Source organism: Aulonocara sp. 'chitande type north' Nkhata Bay, linkage group LG23 (assembly GCF_057382095.1).
Source record: "Aulonocara sp. 'chitande type north' Nkhata Bay isolate Kocher_YH1m ecotype deep benthic linkage group LG23, A_spYH_male_GT1.1, whole genome shotgun sequence".
In the NCBI taxonomy this organism is placed as follows: Eukaryota; Metazoa; Chordata; class Actinopteri; order Cichliformes; family Cichlidae; genus Aulonocara; species Aulonocara sp. 'chitande type north' Nkhata Bay.
The window spans coordinates 7763951-7778875 of record NC_141365.1 but is presented as its reverse complement, the minus strand read 5'-3'; the positions used below and the strand labels follow the sequence as shown (position 1 = coordinate 7778875).

At 43.7% G+C, this 14925-nt stretch overlaps 1 protein-coding gene across 3 annotated transcripts; it reads right to left on the bottom strand.

Annotated features, from left to right (window-relative positions):
- Window positions 1–142: 142 nt before the first annotated feature.
- On the bottom strand, window positions 143–14876 carry arhgap45b (Rho GTPase activating protein 45b). Of its 3 annotated transcripts, none has more exons than XM_086282607.1 (24): window positions 14311–14876; window positions 13020–13272; window positions 12193–12375; window positions 10118–10258; window positions 9887–9971; window positions 8772–8844; window positions 8490–8565; window positions 7866–7997; window positions 7279–7340; window positions 7081–7191; window positions 6892–6972; window positions 6586–6753; window positions 5903–6040; window positions 5664–5818; window positions 5048–5172; window positions 4801–4887; window positions 4593–4694; window positions 4342–4505; window positions 2408–2596; window positions 2171–2308; window positions 1803–2074; window positions 1476–1707; window positions 1059–1164; window positions 143–965 (listed from the first exon to the last, which is right to left on the bottom strand). In XM_086282607.1, the coding sequence occupies exons 1-24, from the start codon at window positions 14584–14586 to the stop codon at window positions 523–525; spliced, it is 3792 nt and encodes a 1263-aa protein (XP_086138733.1). In that variant the 5' UTR covers window positions 14587–14876; the 3' UTR covers window positions 143–522. The 3 variants fall into 3 exon arrangements, with proteins under 3 accessions (XP_086138733.1, XP_086138732.1, XP_086138735.1); XM_086282606.1 differs by having other exon boundaries at window positions 5622–5818; window positions 14311–14875; XM_086282609.1 differs by lacking the exon at window positions 14311–14876 and adding an exon at window positions 13754–14253 and having other exon boundaries at window positions 5622–5818.
- Window positions 14877–14925: the final 49 nt, after the last annotated feature.

Below are 14925 nucleotides of genomic sequence, written 5' to 3'. Positions count from 1 at the left end.
TGCCAGGAGTGACAAAATGAATACATTAAAGACGACATATTCCTCACCACATTCCCCATTCTAGGAAATAGGTTGCAACTGTGCTCATTTGGTTTAATTTCTCTGTCTTGGTAATTTGCACAAAATGCCAAAAATCAAAAACTACAAATTTAAAACAAGAACCTTTATTAAAACTGACATAAGACAAAAGGCAACATTTATAAGAATGTTTACATGTATTTCAATTTTAGAGCTGAAATAACCAGCAGTGGAATCTGCTTGAAAAGTTTGCACGCGTCACCCATTCTGATGCAGCGTTCCCTTCCCCCAAAAAACAAACGCTTTAAAATACAAACAAATCAAATATCTTGAAACGCCAGTAATCCCAAGAGCAGCAAGCGTGCAGAGAGGGTTCACTGGCAGCAAAGATTAGTACAGTAACATACATCTACAGTTTAAAATTTAATTTGACCTATTTACACGGCAGACCGTTAGGCTTTCATTAACTTCAAATTTAAAGACGAACAGACACGATTGACAATATCAGACAAACTCTGGCTCGCTGTCTCGATTTCTCGTCAGTGGTAATTTCTTTCCACAGAGACGTGCCAGTGGAAGGCCCGACAGGCTCAGTGTGGGAGAGCACGGGTGGTAGTTGTTGTTATTGTTGGACTGATTCACGTTGAGCTCTGCCAGAGAAGCGCTCAGATCCTGCTCTTCTCCAGCACCTTCTTCTGGGGGCCCGCTGTCTGGCAGAGCGGGGGGTTCTTCTCCCTCTGGGTTTTCCTGATCCTGATCCAGATCTTGTTCAGGCTCGATGTGGATTGCAGACTGACTGGACAGGTCCAAACTGTCCCTGTAGCTCAGCTGGTCATCGTCTATGCTCACGCTCTCCTGCTTCGTAAGGCTGTGGGAGTGCCTCTCGTCCAGCTCAGAGTCAGAGTCTGGGAGCTGCTCACTGGAGCCCAATGACCCCAAAGAGCTTCCTGAATGCAGATAAATAAGTGATAAATGTATATAACATTTTCAAGAGCAAATCATTTACTATAAAATTACACAACTTGGCCTTTAAAACTCACCACATCCCTCCTCTGTCTTGTCAACCTCAGGTTTAGTCTTCTCCTCTCTGCTCGCATCCTCTTCTGCGTCAACAGGGCTCACCATTTTGTCTTGTGTAACATTTTCCTGAAACCAGGAGGGAAAGTGTGAAAGCTTCACAACATGAATTTGTTTTCAGTCAACAGAAAAATGCAAATCTGGTGTCTCTATTAGCCAGACTGATTATGACCAGTTTTGGTATTGCTCGTTAATACCGGGCTGTTTGCAACCTTTAACTCTTTAGACTTTGTTAAAGCAGGTTTTCTGTTCCAATGCTTTAGAGTATGTGTAAAAACAGAGCAAATATTTTGTGCAGTAGTATTTAATTCCTAAAAATGTCTCACAAAAAGGCTCAGCAGTAAGTAAATACTAATGTGCACCGTGTGCTGGATTCCTACCTGCTGCGTGGAGGCAGCACGGGAGGTTTTGTGGGTCTGAGAAGTTTTGGATTGGAAGATGGAAGAGTAGAAGACTATGAAGGCCTCCACGATGCGAGCCTGATGGGGATAATCAACCAAAGAGGACAGGGATATCGTAGCCCCCGTTGGACGGGGCCGCATCAGAGAGGGCCCAAACACAATGCCAAGGTTGCTGGGGCTCATCTTGTTATCCTGTTCCAGCTCTGCGATCCTGGAATGAGAAAGATGGAGCAAGAAAGGATGGTGAGGTTAACAGAATCTTTGCTTTTTAATAAAAAATTAATATGACTTGTATGACTAACTCACCTTCGAAGGTGACGAACGATGTAGCGCAGTGTGGCGATGTTGGGTTTGGGCAGCTCCTTTAAAAGTTCCCTCAGACTGTCCACCAGGACCAGGACCTCTGGGTCCGTGTCTGGGCCCAGATCCACCAGCTCTGGCCCCCTGCTCACTGCCGGGTGAGTGCTGCTCGACTCTGAGTCCTCCCCCTCCGGTGTGTCTCCTTCATTATGCAGACTCTCCTTTGCCAAACCCATCAGCTTGTTGTACAGATGGAAAGGCATGATGGGCTCAGGCAGCTGGGGGTAAAGGAAAAACACCAAACATATGATGATTGACTTGAGCTTCAGGTTCAGTCTTTACTAGCTGCTACACATCAGTGTAACCTCAGTTACCTGTCTGAGGTAAAGCTTGAGCACGTTGCTTATGTCATGCGGTGAACACTGAGACAACTCGACCAGCTCTTTTCCATTCTCAAAGGCCTGACACAGTTTCTCCACACGGGTCTTCACTCCATTCACCCTGTAGATGCCCTGAAAAGAGGAGAAAGGAGATTTAAACCCAACGGTTCAAAGGCAAACAATCAGAAATCGACCACCCCTTCAAAACACAGCATACGTGCTTTTTCTCACCTTCATCTTCAGTGCCCGTCTCTCGATCTCAGAGATGCACTTGGTGATGATGAAGGGAATACCGTCACTGGCACAGCTGGCTACCTGAGTGAAATCTCTGCCAAACAGCTGCAGACGGCCCTGCAGCTTCTTATGACCACACTGGATCGCCAGAGTTTCCAGACAGCGCTTGTGGCACGCCAGGAAACACTGAGAAAACAGTTAATATAATGATTATCATCTTAACCATCGTAGCCTGGGAACAGCTGTAACTTGTGACTAGGTAGAAAAACTTGTGACATCTAATTAGGAAGAATGTTAAAACCCCCCAAAAATGATTACAAAGGTGTAATGTGCAATTTCAATAGTGTAGGTAACATAAATAAACTATGCATAATACATAGTTTTACACATACAAAAAGTTTCTCCCACTGAAAACTCTACGTCTAGATGAACAGAATCAACTTTTTGGGAACCTATGTTCAATTTCACTGATAAAAAAAAACTTTAACTACAGGTGTTTCACATTTGCAATGCAAAGTAAGGCTGCTTGTTGCAATCAACAGTATTCAAATGAGTATGGTTAATCTTGCTGTGAATCTCAATTATCAGCAAGTGACAGCCAAATGACAGCCAGCTGAATGTTGTACATGTCTATATGTGTTTATAGTCAATCCACACACACACACACACACACACACACACACACACGTTCCATCCCTTAATTATTCCAACATCTGCACCATAAATATGCTATGTGCACTGTTATTGTCAGTAATGACTGTTGTCTACTCTGTTATATACACTTAGAACAAAGAAACAAAGAAACAACCAGAGTCAAATTTCTTGTATGTGTACACATGCTTGGTTAATAAACATGTGTGTACAAATAAATAAAATTAAAAAAAAAAAAAAAAAAAAAAAAAAAAAAAAATCACCTGATGGAATAAAATTAGATAACACGGGCATTAATAAGGGGGTGACACAGTGGCATCACAATTGCCTTACTACATTTCCACTGTATTTATTATGCCCATTGGAAGGAAAACCCCCGATTCAATAGAAAAGATGGGGGGAAAAAAAAAAATGGTATAAAGATATGAAATTTGTCTGTCATTACATATTCCTGTTACAGTTGTTTGTTGTGGTTTTATTGTCTCTTTGTTTGCAGTTCTTGATATTTTCTTGGAACACTGGAAATTCCAGTTTCCTGTTCTAAAAACAGAAACTGTACCATCTGTTGTAATCAGAGTGACGTGTAGCTTCTTTCAACTAACTATATATACACACACACACACACACACACACACACACACATTTTTTAAAGTCTTTCTTCGGAAATTATTTTTTCTCCCCTCGTTTGCTTTGAGTCATGCTTTACACTTTATGCTACGTAGTTCCTTATTATTGCTATAAATATACAAGATTGTAACAGTTACAGTGACATCACCTTCTTGTTAATAAAGTCTTGTGATGGGCATTTTGAACTTTGCTAAATTTTCCAACCAGAAGGGACGAGCAAGGTGTGGACTGACAGCTGAGGGCCATTTTACGCACAGTTTTTTTACACTTCCCCCTCCAACCATTAGAAACAATGCAATTTCCACATTGGCTTTACTTCTCAGGGAAGTCCATCCTTTACAGAAAGTCTGAGATGTTCATTTTTAGTGTTGATCATTACATACTGTAATTTACATGTATCCACACTGAACATATTTATCTAACCACTTATGCATTTTTCTCAGACCATTTGCTATTTTGTGGGGTTCAACATAAAAAGTTAATTTTAAGAATACAAAATATTTTACTTTGACATTTGCATATGCTCACTGAACACGCTGACTACTATCATTAAAATGTAGCATGCATCAGCAACACACTTTCAGTGTTTCAGTGTGCAACTCGGAGCGTGAGCCTCAAAACATGTTAGCCTGGTGAAGTGATGAAGAACTCACTTCCTCGCATTCAGCTCCCTGGAAATAAACGTAGCTGTCACATTCGCGGCACTTGGAAGGAGTCCGAAGCTTCCTCAGTCGGTGGGTCAAGGCTGCTTTGGACAGGCCGATATTACGGAAAGGTCCGGTGGACACCACCACGTCTGGATCCATGCCGTTAATATCTGCACAGAATAACCCCCATCACACACTCCGCAAAATCCAAACTCAACCGATAGCCAGGTTTAACATGTACAATCTGGAAATCTTACTTTGAGTTTCAAATGAGGACACATTTCCATCTTTTTCATCTGCATCCTCATTGGACGACATCGTTCCAGTCGATGAAGTCCGAACAATCTTAGCGATGTCACCTAAAATAAGTGAGTTTGAGAGCGTTTATAATGCATACTGCCATCTCTGGAGCAGGGTTTTGGTACGGATTAGCGTGAAACTAACAGAAGACGTGTCTACACTTACTTGTGCTGGCAGTTGGAGAATCCAGGCCTCCATCTCCAACAACGCTGTCATCGCTCACTGTTGAGCCCCATGACTTATGCCCCTGTCCTGTGATAACAAAAGGGACAATAACATGAGCTAGTCACATTTTACATTGCCAATTCTGTTAACTACAGACATCAGGATAGTAACAGGTCACAAGTAATTGCGAGGAATTGTTAAGATTTGTGTAAAATCTTTAGCAGCGGCAGGCATCGGATGCACTTACTCTTGCGCTGGACTTCTGACTCTCGGCTGTCTCCAGCTGTCGTCTCCACACTGACGGCAGGACTGTCTGTTTGACTCGTTTGCATGTCTGTGTTGAAGCTGTCATTCCTCGGTCTGTGACCATGGCTGCAACAATTTGGGATTTTCAGATTGCAAATGCATTAAAAGTGGGTTTCTTTTATTCATATTTCGAGAGTCTAGTCCTACGCCTGGGTACAGGGTTGTGTGTAGCAGGTGTGATATGGCATTTTAGTACAAATTACAGCATCAGTGGTATAACACTGTATAGAGTATTCTATTGTTGTATGTAGTCAATCAACTCCTAAAATAGTCTAACCCAGGTTATATTTGGGAAACAGAAACAACGTGGTTTTGATACATTGTGTCATGTCTGTGAAAATGTTTGGTTAAAGAGAGAATACATTTAGGAACGAGTAATCAGATATGAGTGGATCCTTGCTAAATTCTCTCTGCTGTAGGCATATGTGGCCCCCAAACTGTAACAACCCCCATCCTGAGCTGCATAGGAACGGTTTCATTGAGAAACTAATTGAGGATGCGCTTGAAGTTCTTACTGCGATGATGAGTTGGAGGGAGAGTAGGACTCAAACGCGTACTGGATGGTCGGCTGCTCTGGCAGCTGCAGGTCTCGCACGTGAGCGGCGTACTGCTGGCCGGGGTCGTACAGCTTGCTGCTCTCGCACAGAGTCTGGTAGTGCACAGGCAGGGCTACTGTCTGCATGTGCATGAGCTGGTAGTAGGAGATGGTCGCCTGGAAGTGAAAAGATTAGATAGTGAGCATTTGTAGCTTTTCTTCTTGGCGAGACGCGATGGCTTGTGTGGCCTTTCTTCTCACCGAGCGAATGGTCTGATCACTCTGTTTGATGATGTCCTGCAGCTGCCTCAGCACTGTGACCTTTGTGTGCTCAAGCTCCTGCTGCTGAGTGGCGGCGTCTGCTATACAAGTCTTGTAGGTGGCCTCCGCCTCATCTGCCTGCGCGCGCACACACACGCACACACGCACACACACACACGCACACACACACACACGCACACACACACGCACACACTTTCAGTTTACTTCTGCTTTTTCTTTGCTGTTTATATCTGTCAGATCATTTATCAGACAGAAAAGTGTTGATGAAACATTTCACACAGTGGCAAAAATCAGAAAGGGTAAGCTTAGTTATTCTTGAAGTGCAGGGTGCGGCCCCCTGGTGGGCAATGAAGGTACATAATTCTTCATTTTCTAACCTATTTTTTAAAATCATGAATTCATCCAGTAGTGGGAAAGATCTGAAAGTCCAGCAGTGGTTTTCACGAGCCCTATGTAAAGCTGAACTGTTCACTCAGCCTAAACTAGCAAGTATCAGATAAACTATTTCCTTCTTTGTGTCCTCACACAACATCTTTGGCTCATGTGACGGAGTTGTGACCAAAGATTTTCAGCTGATATAGGTCGTATGCAAAAAAAATTTAATCGTCTTTCTTCCTGCAGAGACAAAACAACATCAGCAAAACAAAGTTATTGAGAAGAACCTTGTTGCGAGCCTCTTCTTCCACTCGTTTCTTCTTCTCCACAGACTTCGCTGTGGATCCCCCTCCCTCCTCTTCAGCTCGGCAGGCTGCCGTTTTAGCCTTGTCGTACTCCTCGCAGCGTGCTATGTAGGCTTGCTTGGCCTTCCGCAGGTTTGCCTCACATTCCATCTAAACGAGGAGGAACGAAACAAAAAAGAAATAAATAAATAAATAGGTTTGTGGTATTTTCAGTTATTGCCTGATTTTCTTGTCACTGTAAAAGGATAAAACAGGGCTGTTGATTAATAAAAGATCATAAGGCCATACCAATTTTCTTTTAGCTCGAATCCAGTGTTCCTTGATCTCCTTACGTCTCTTTTCATGCTCCTGTTTACGCTGCATCAGAGGCTGCAGGATACACATTAAATATGAGAGGTGAGAAATTGCAAGTGACTAACCAAAAATGTGGTTTGTGCTTCATTTACTAGAATAGTAACCAATAACTCAGAAATGTACCTGAATGAAGGTTTGGTTGTGCAGGGTGTTGTTGGCCTGCTGCAGGCCCACACTCTGCTCCTGGTCCTGCTCCAGAGCCAGAGAGTAGATGGAGAAAAGAGGCATGTGGGGCTAGAGGAAGAGAGCAAGCAATAAGATGACGATCGTGAACTATAAAGAAATTACAGCTCTTTAGAGGTGAAAGTGAATGGAGCTTACATGTGTAATACTGTGTTTGGAAGACTGGTATAATCTCTGGAGGCCTTTGGAGAACTCGGTCTCTGGGGAAGACAAAACAAAAACAGAGACTATTAAAATTATGGTCAAAAGCACAACTTCTAGGACAACGTGCACTATAAAAATTTAATCACCCCAAAAAATTCACTATTTTTTTAATAAGATGGAATAAACTTGAATGGCCACTTGAAGCCGTCTTCAAAGATGCCTCAATCCTCATGGACTCCCGGGTTAAAACCCCCCAAATGTACATAAGAAATAACAATGTCTCCAGCCTGTAGTGGTTTTTTAAAACCAATTTCCTCCCATGTGACAGCTAAATGGGTGGATTTTCCCATACAAGTTTTAGTAAGCTCATCAGTTCACTGATAACTTGCTACGTTGTACTCTCATCTAAAAATGGTCACTTCTGACTCAAAAAACAAACAAACAAACAAACAAAAAAAACAACAACCCCAAAACATGTCAGTGATAAGAAGCTCAAGTCTAGTTTAGTGTCTGAAATCATAGTTGATAGTTGGTCTGACTTTGTACAATCACTCTCACATAGTTTCGTCACTCCCACTAACCAAGTGAAGTTCTCTTTTCCACGTAGCACATCAGGTCCTTCATGTACTTGGAAATGGTTTTGGCGTAGAGCAGAGCAGAGTCCACCCCTCCCTCGCTGTGCTGTAGGATGACATCCACTTCCTCAGCTCTACCTACACATCAACACACCAACACAGGTCACTGTGCAGGAAACGCTTTGTCGATACGACAGAAAACAGGACGATTGTTTGCATCGGGTATGCGAGTGGATTTGATTTGGAAGCTTATTTTTAGTGTCTTCTGCTGTGGTCAGTACTTAAATCTGTAATTTCTCTCTGCTAAAAACTTCCCCTGTGACTGTGACTTTCCAACAAACTAACTGCGACAACATCCGAGCACTGCAGGATATTCATCAGCAGGGGGAGACCTACTACACATGAAATCTCTCACATGAACACAGGGATAACATTAAGATTACTACAGTGACGTTGGCGGTTTGAAAGTATGCACCGTCACATCAAAATACAGAAAATAGGAAAATATCCACTATAACGTTTACATATGGAGTCAAATGAGATGAATGGAAAGGAGGAGGTTACACTGTTATGCAAAGCAGCACCTGTGATTAACTGAAAGCAAAAGCTGTACGGCACCTTTATGCTTACCCATGTCCTGCAGGTCGCTCCTGTAATGTCCACCATCTCCTCCATGGCCAGAACCAGTGTACAAGTTCTCCATGGACTAAAACGGCATAAACACGAACCTTTACTCGCTAGAATTAGAGGATATTTTTCTTCCCCCCCCCTTACACTCAGCAGAAATTTAGGTGTAGGTGTCATTTTGCGGGCAGTGACGTTTAATTTAATCAAGGAGCTTTTTGCATAACCACCACATTAAGTAACTTTTCTTTTTGGTTGGCACGTGTGAAATATAGGTGACAAACTCACTCTGCTCTTCTCTGTAGGCAGCAAGGAGAGCAACGTGCTGCTGTCCACCTCTCCCATCAGCAGTTCAGACACACTAAAGAGAAACACAGACTCCTTCACACAAACGTAAAATCTTTGTTGAATTGCAGAGAGAGAAAAAGCGTAAGATGGATTTCAAAAGAGAAAGCAGTAGAGAGGAAGAGGGCCAGGCCTTCTACGAAACCTCCACAGGTACACTGCAGATTGAAGGTGATAAGCAAGTTTCGTGACAGTTTTTGTTAGTCTACCAGCTTTCCTTCGCCGCCCCCCCAAAATCATGTAATTTGGTAGCAGTCATTTTTATTTTCTTGCAACCATCCTATGTGCTGAAATGCAGGCCAAACAACAACACTAGATTTTTCCGTCTTTGCATTCATGTCAAAATCGAGTCATACAGAGGAAGGCTAGAGAAGAGAATGAGGAAACAGACTCATATGGCAGATTTCAACTGTCTCTGCCAGCTCACTTCCTCCTGAAGCTGTGTGACAGTTGTGTAAACCCTGAAATGGCACAGACAGGCATGCGATAAAATCCTGGTACGATACGCCACAATTATACTTCAGCTTTTAGTATTTTTCCTTTGCCATTAAAAAAAATATATATATTCATTTTACATTACTATTAGAAAAAAAATACAAAAAGTTACAGGAAAACAAAAGCAAATTTAAAGGCCAGTTCTTTTGATCTCAACTATTCTCAGGTAGCTCAAATCAACCGAGTGTTCCCACGATGTATTTTCTCTTTGGTCTGCAATCTGTTCATTTAGCAGGCAGGTAGTCAACAGCATTTTCTACTTTTGGTTTTGTGTCATACGGTAGAAGAAAACCCACTTCCTGTTTTCAGCTTTGTCTCATGCAAATGTGTCACCATCACTGCACTTCTCTCTCTCATTCCCAACAGCAGACTACTTTGTTCGTATTAATATCTACAATTACACACCACCTGAACTGCCTGTGTGTGAACAATAGCCTACTGGACACCACTAAGGCTTCACTGCCACTGAAATACATTCTTAGAAGCTACTGATAAGAAACAGAAGCAGCTTTTGACAGCGTTTTACTTTTATATATGAATAAAAAGCTGATTTAGATACTTACTTGCTACTAAAAGCGACAGCAATGGTTTCAATTGCCTTCTCAAAGTCCTTTTTATCAGCCTCGTTAGAGGACTCATAGTGGAAACCTGGAAAATCGTACATGTGTTCAGGTTTCAGTCGTGGTCAAGAGTAGTTACAGAGTGATGTTGGGTTTTACCGTCATTGTACAACTCAGATTTACATCGAGATTTTCAAAGACATGCATCTAAAAAAAACAGAAGAGTCTGTCTACCTTTGACCTTGGATATGAGTTTGCCGGCAGCAGTGAGGATCTCGACGGTGTTGAGCAGAGGATAAGTGTTGATGACCTGGCGCAAAATCCGAAGCACCTCCCCTAAACACTCGTGGGCCACGGGCCGCTGACTCTCCTTACCTGGGTGAGATAGAGTCGTGGTAGGTGAAACAAGAACCAAGAGGAAAAACAGCGGAACAAGCTTCAAAAAAAGATCACGCTTGAGGTTTAGGATGTGTTGACTTGCCAACAATAAGCCATCTACTAAAATCGCTGCCAGCGCGTAGCAACTTGTCTCGTTCTCGATACAATATGTACGTGAACATTTTGCTGACTTTATTTTGGGCGATGCATTCTGCCAAACGCAGTTGCAATCATTGTGAAATTGCTGGTTTGTGGCACCACCTGAGATACAGTTTAAACAGAATCTCTGCTTCCTTTCCACAAGAAACACTAAGAACTTGCTGATTTTAATCCTCACATAGCCAAGTCCGTGTTCATTAAAGAAATGTAGGTGCTTACAGGTGGAATTTTTAAAAATGTTTGGATGGAGCAAGGCTAGCAAGAAAACGAGTGCTATCGATACATTAGCTCTTCCCTGAAATAACATTGCTGAAAGTCTCCAAGTCTTTCTTCCCAGGGGAACAGCAGATGGAGACTGACAGTTGAAACACCAACCATAAGGACACTGATAATAGGCCAAGTGTCAGACAGGTCAGCTCCAGATAAACATTGTCAGCTTTAATGTCACTGGTGACACATTTCTAGCCTCCTTTCCTCCAGACACCGGTTTTGTCAACCCTTTAATGTTGCAACCTCGCATTCTTCCATCGAGTCATCTAATCACACTGGCTCGCTGGTGGAGGAGAGCAGAGGGCAGCTGGTCCATCACCCTCGTCTCGAAATGTGTGTCAGAGTATCAGATTAGCAGCAGCACACTACAAGAACAGAGTGACCTAAACACAGTGCCGGAGAGGATGTGGTCCCTTCTATTGTTTTGCAACACTACAAACCAACTGTGGTGTTCTGCAACATTTTTTTTTCCCTGTGGCTCAAATGTTCTTTTTGAAGTTTCTGAGAACAGTTTTTAATGTCAAAAGAGGTTTTGCTTTAGATTAAGAGCACCTCAACGCCGCAATTGTATTTTTGATTCTGAAAGTGATCAGTGTCGCATCACTGCAACGCAGCCAGACTATCAGACGAGGAAGTGCGGACGAGGCCTTTCTGTCAGAGACAATCCATCATGGCTTCCTGTTTAGAAAGCTCTCTGTGGGTGGAGAACATGACAGAACAGAGCCAGATAACAGACAAGTGAGCTAAACTAGCCAAAACACGACAGAAACTAGAGAAGACAACACAGTTTGAGCATTCAGCAGGTGGACTTTCTTTGTTCTTTTTCAAACCCCTGTGATATGGCCCCTTTTTTTTAAAGCTTCACTGCATCGTGCACGTGGAGCACAAGAACATGTCTGCAGTAAACAAAAAACTGGTTTCCTGCTGGAGACAAGCGTGCGGTTGTCTTTGTGAGCGCGCTGCCTCCATTTGGAGAGAGGAAGCTCAGAGCCTCTTGTAAAGCTTGCTTGTGCAGAGATGCTCCGCCCATAACATACTCCTCCTCCTCCCCCCTTGCACACCGCGCACATGTGTCGCTGAACACGGCGGATGTAAGACTGGATCCCTCATGTCCTCTCTGTGTAAGCTCTTGTCAAAATGGAGTGACACAAAAGGGAAGAGAGAGTGCAAACACTATTGTTGTTTCTCCAAAGCTACTGAATGGAGGGCGACTATTCAAAACCTTACATGGCTTCGTGTCAGCAGGAAAGTGTGTGTTGCCCCAACAGTGGGGAAAACAAGTGATATTTTTAATGTGCTCAGCTTTGAGGGACTCCCAGAGCGCTTTGTTCAAAACAAATCTAGACACAGCACGTTTCTGTAAGTCAGAGTTTGGCAGGGAAGACTGCAGCTGCTAACAAGACCAAACAAAAGCCTGTCTGACAGGATGTATTTGGGGGCTTCTCACGCAGGTTTGTGTTGGAGATGTACAAGACAAAGCTTAAACCTATCACGGCTCTCACCCTCAGCCAGAACAACATCCTTCAGCTTCTCCACAGCCTCTGCAAAGCGTGCGACATCCCTCAGCAGGGCTGGGATGTCCTCCACCTCGATGGCTGCGCTCTCTGGACTGTCAGATGGAGTCGTCGGGGTTATAGCCCCTTTTCCCTGACCTCTAGTGAAAACCCACGACTGGAGCGGGAACCCTGAGGAGAGACAGAAATATCACTCAACAAACACGCATTTAGTCTTCATGTGAGACTTTCAATTTTTACTGAATAATCTTCATGAATTATCACAAAAAAATAAAAAATAAAAATAAAAATAATAATAGAATGATTCAAGATTTTAGAGAATACAATCAAACTGTAATGAAATAAAAACAAAAAACAAAACGTGGGGATCTGTATCATTTGGTTTTCTGCAAATGTGCAACAGTTTCAAGCTTATATGCTCACTAGTGTGACATTAGAGGGGCCCTTCGCATCTACCCAAAACATTTGACTATTCCTTTCCATTAGAGCATTTTTTTTTGGCTTGTTCTTGGTCAGAAGTTGTAGAATGGCAATTTCTGGTCATGATTTTCCTTCTTACCTTTAACAGTGTAAGAAATCTATTTAAAGAGCAATCATTAGTTAAAGAACTCCTCAGTTTCACAGTTTCTAGGCTTTGAAATCCAAGTCGATAATCTCAAACCTTTCAGCTTCACTCATATTAAATGTTTAAAAGGTGATAACGCCACATAAATGCTTCAGTTACAGATCATAAATGGTGTTTTGACCAGATTCTGTTTGTGATGGGCCACGCTCAGCAAGCAGGAGCAAGACTATAATTAAGTGATGGAGCAGACCTGCAGCGCTGGCGTGTCGGCTCAGTGCGGTCGGTCTCTTGAGAGTGGCCACAGGAGACGGGCAGCCCACCCCCTGCATCATTCCCAATTTATTGTGCTGAGTGCTCGGGGTGCCTGGGCAGGACGCGGAGGGATCCTGGAGCCCGGCGGAAGTTGGGGTAAGTGTTGAAGACGAGGAGGAGGAAGATGAGGGGGAACAAAAGAGTGTGATGTCGACTGCATCTCTGCGAGGCTGCTCCTGGAGAATGGAGAGCTGAGAGATGACAGGAAGACAGAGAAGGTCAAGACTGCAATGTAGCTCGTCCCTTTCAGCATTACAGCTAACAAGGTGACTTTTCTTTGCCTCTGGGGCCAGCAGCACTGTTGTTATTAGTAAACAATCATATGCAGACTTTCACAAGATCCTGTGCTGCGTTGTGCAATACTTCCTGACTCCAAGCTGTTAACGGGTGTGGCAAACTCAGCAGAAAGTCGAATAACTTTATACATCACCTACAAAAAAATAAAATAAACAAAAACACACAACTCACGGAGAAGTTTCTTTTTTTTTTTGGCCTGTTGGTACTCAACAGAAAACTTCAACTAAAGTCAGCGGCCTGTAGATTTAGGGCTCGACAAGTGCATCTCAACCAAGCAAAAGCAGCCTGAAAATTTTAAATACTTTACAGGAAACCAAAAAAAAGCATCAGTGCATATTTTCTGTTCAGAGACTTGTGTGTACACGACAAACGTACCTGTTTCAGCCATACGTTGTGCTTGTTGGGCAGTATGTCCAGTCTGTCCTTGCCTTTCGACTCGGCTTTTTTAACTCTCTGACTTGTAGAATAAGGGTTGTAACTATTTTTGCTACCACGTTTCAGCATGCTCCTTGCCCTCTAGACTTTTGTCCTCATTCTAATCACAAATTCTCAAAACGCATTCACTCACTTGCTCACTCACACACGCAAAAACCCCACAGGAGACATACTTCCTATGCGCCACATAACCAGATATGAGTCAGCTTACAGTCAGGTACCCATCACAGCACTCAGCACTGTGACACTGCATTATAATGACTGGTTTCAGCTAGAGGACAGTTTTCACACCCCTGATCGCACCAGCTACAGCAGCAGAAAAGATCCCCCCCAAAAAAGACTAAAAACTTACAGAGCCTCACACAAACACACACACACACACACAAACAAAAGCACCCCTGGTAATGAGCCCTCTCAGAAACTTGTCCACTCCAGATGATGGTCATCTGACACACACACAGTTAAACATCAGAAACCAGAAGTGATGCGCTACTCACAGACGGGGCGCTGCTCTGTGGCCCAGGGCTTCCTGCTCGACTCTTCTTCGAGATAGACGGTGTCTTGATTAGTTCCCGTTTTTTCCTGAACATCTTCAGGGTGCCTTTGCCGTCCATCCCGACTTCTTTAAGCTTCACGTACAGCCCCCCCACCCACCCCCCGACTCGCCACTTGGGTGCTCTGCCGCTCGAGCTCAGCGGGAGCTGGGTGCCATCCAGGTCGAGTTTGAGCCACGATAACTGTCTGTCTGTCTTCCTCCTCCTGGTGTCACTCATCGAGCCGCGCAGGCTCACTGACAGAGAAACTCACCGCAAACCGTCAGTGCGCACCCGGCATCCGCTGTGCGCGCGCGTTTCAGTTTCCTCGGGGGGGAGGAGGAGGAAAGACGCACGGATGACTTTGTTATCCACCGAGCTTCGCGAGGATTAATTCAGGTTGAGGTGCACGCGGGGAAATGCGGTCCCGACGGCGTCTCTCCTGGTGAAGTCAGAAGCAGCGAACACAAGCAACAACTTGTTGCCTCGTTCACAGCAGCAATCAGTCCATCCTGACACACGTGTGTTCCCAACATCTGAAACGACGCTTTTGACGGTAACCTTCCGCCCCTCTGTGCA

Bases quoted from the DNA above. Each gene is read 5' to 3' on its own strand.
- arhgap45b (XM_086282606.1), bottom strand. From the start codon at position 14,586: ATGAGTGACACCAGGAGGAGGAAGACAGACAGACAGTTATCGTGGCTC. The intron at 4,506-4,592 runs GTAAGATTTCCA...TATTCTGTGCAG, and splicing joins GTCCTCATTTGAAACTCAAA to ATATTAACGGCATGGATCCA. The intron at 1,165-1,475 runs GTAGGAATCCAG...TCCTGGTTTCAG, and splicing joins GTGCTGCCTCCACGCAGCAG to GAAAATGTTACACAAGACAA.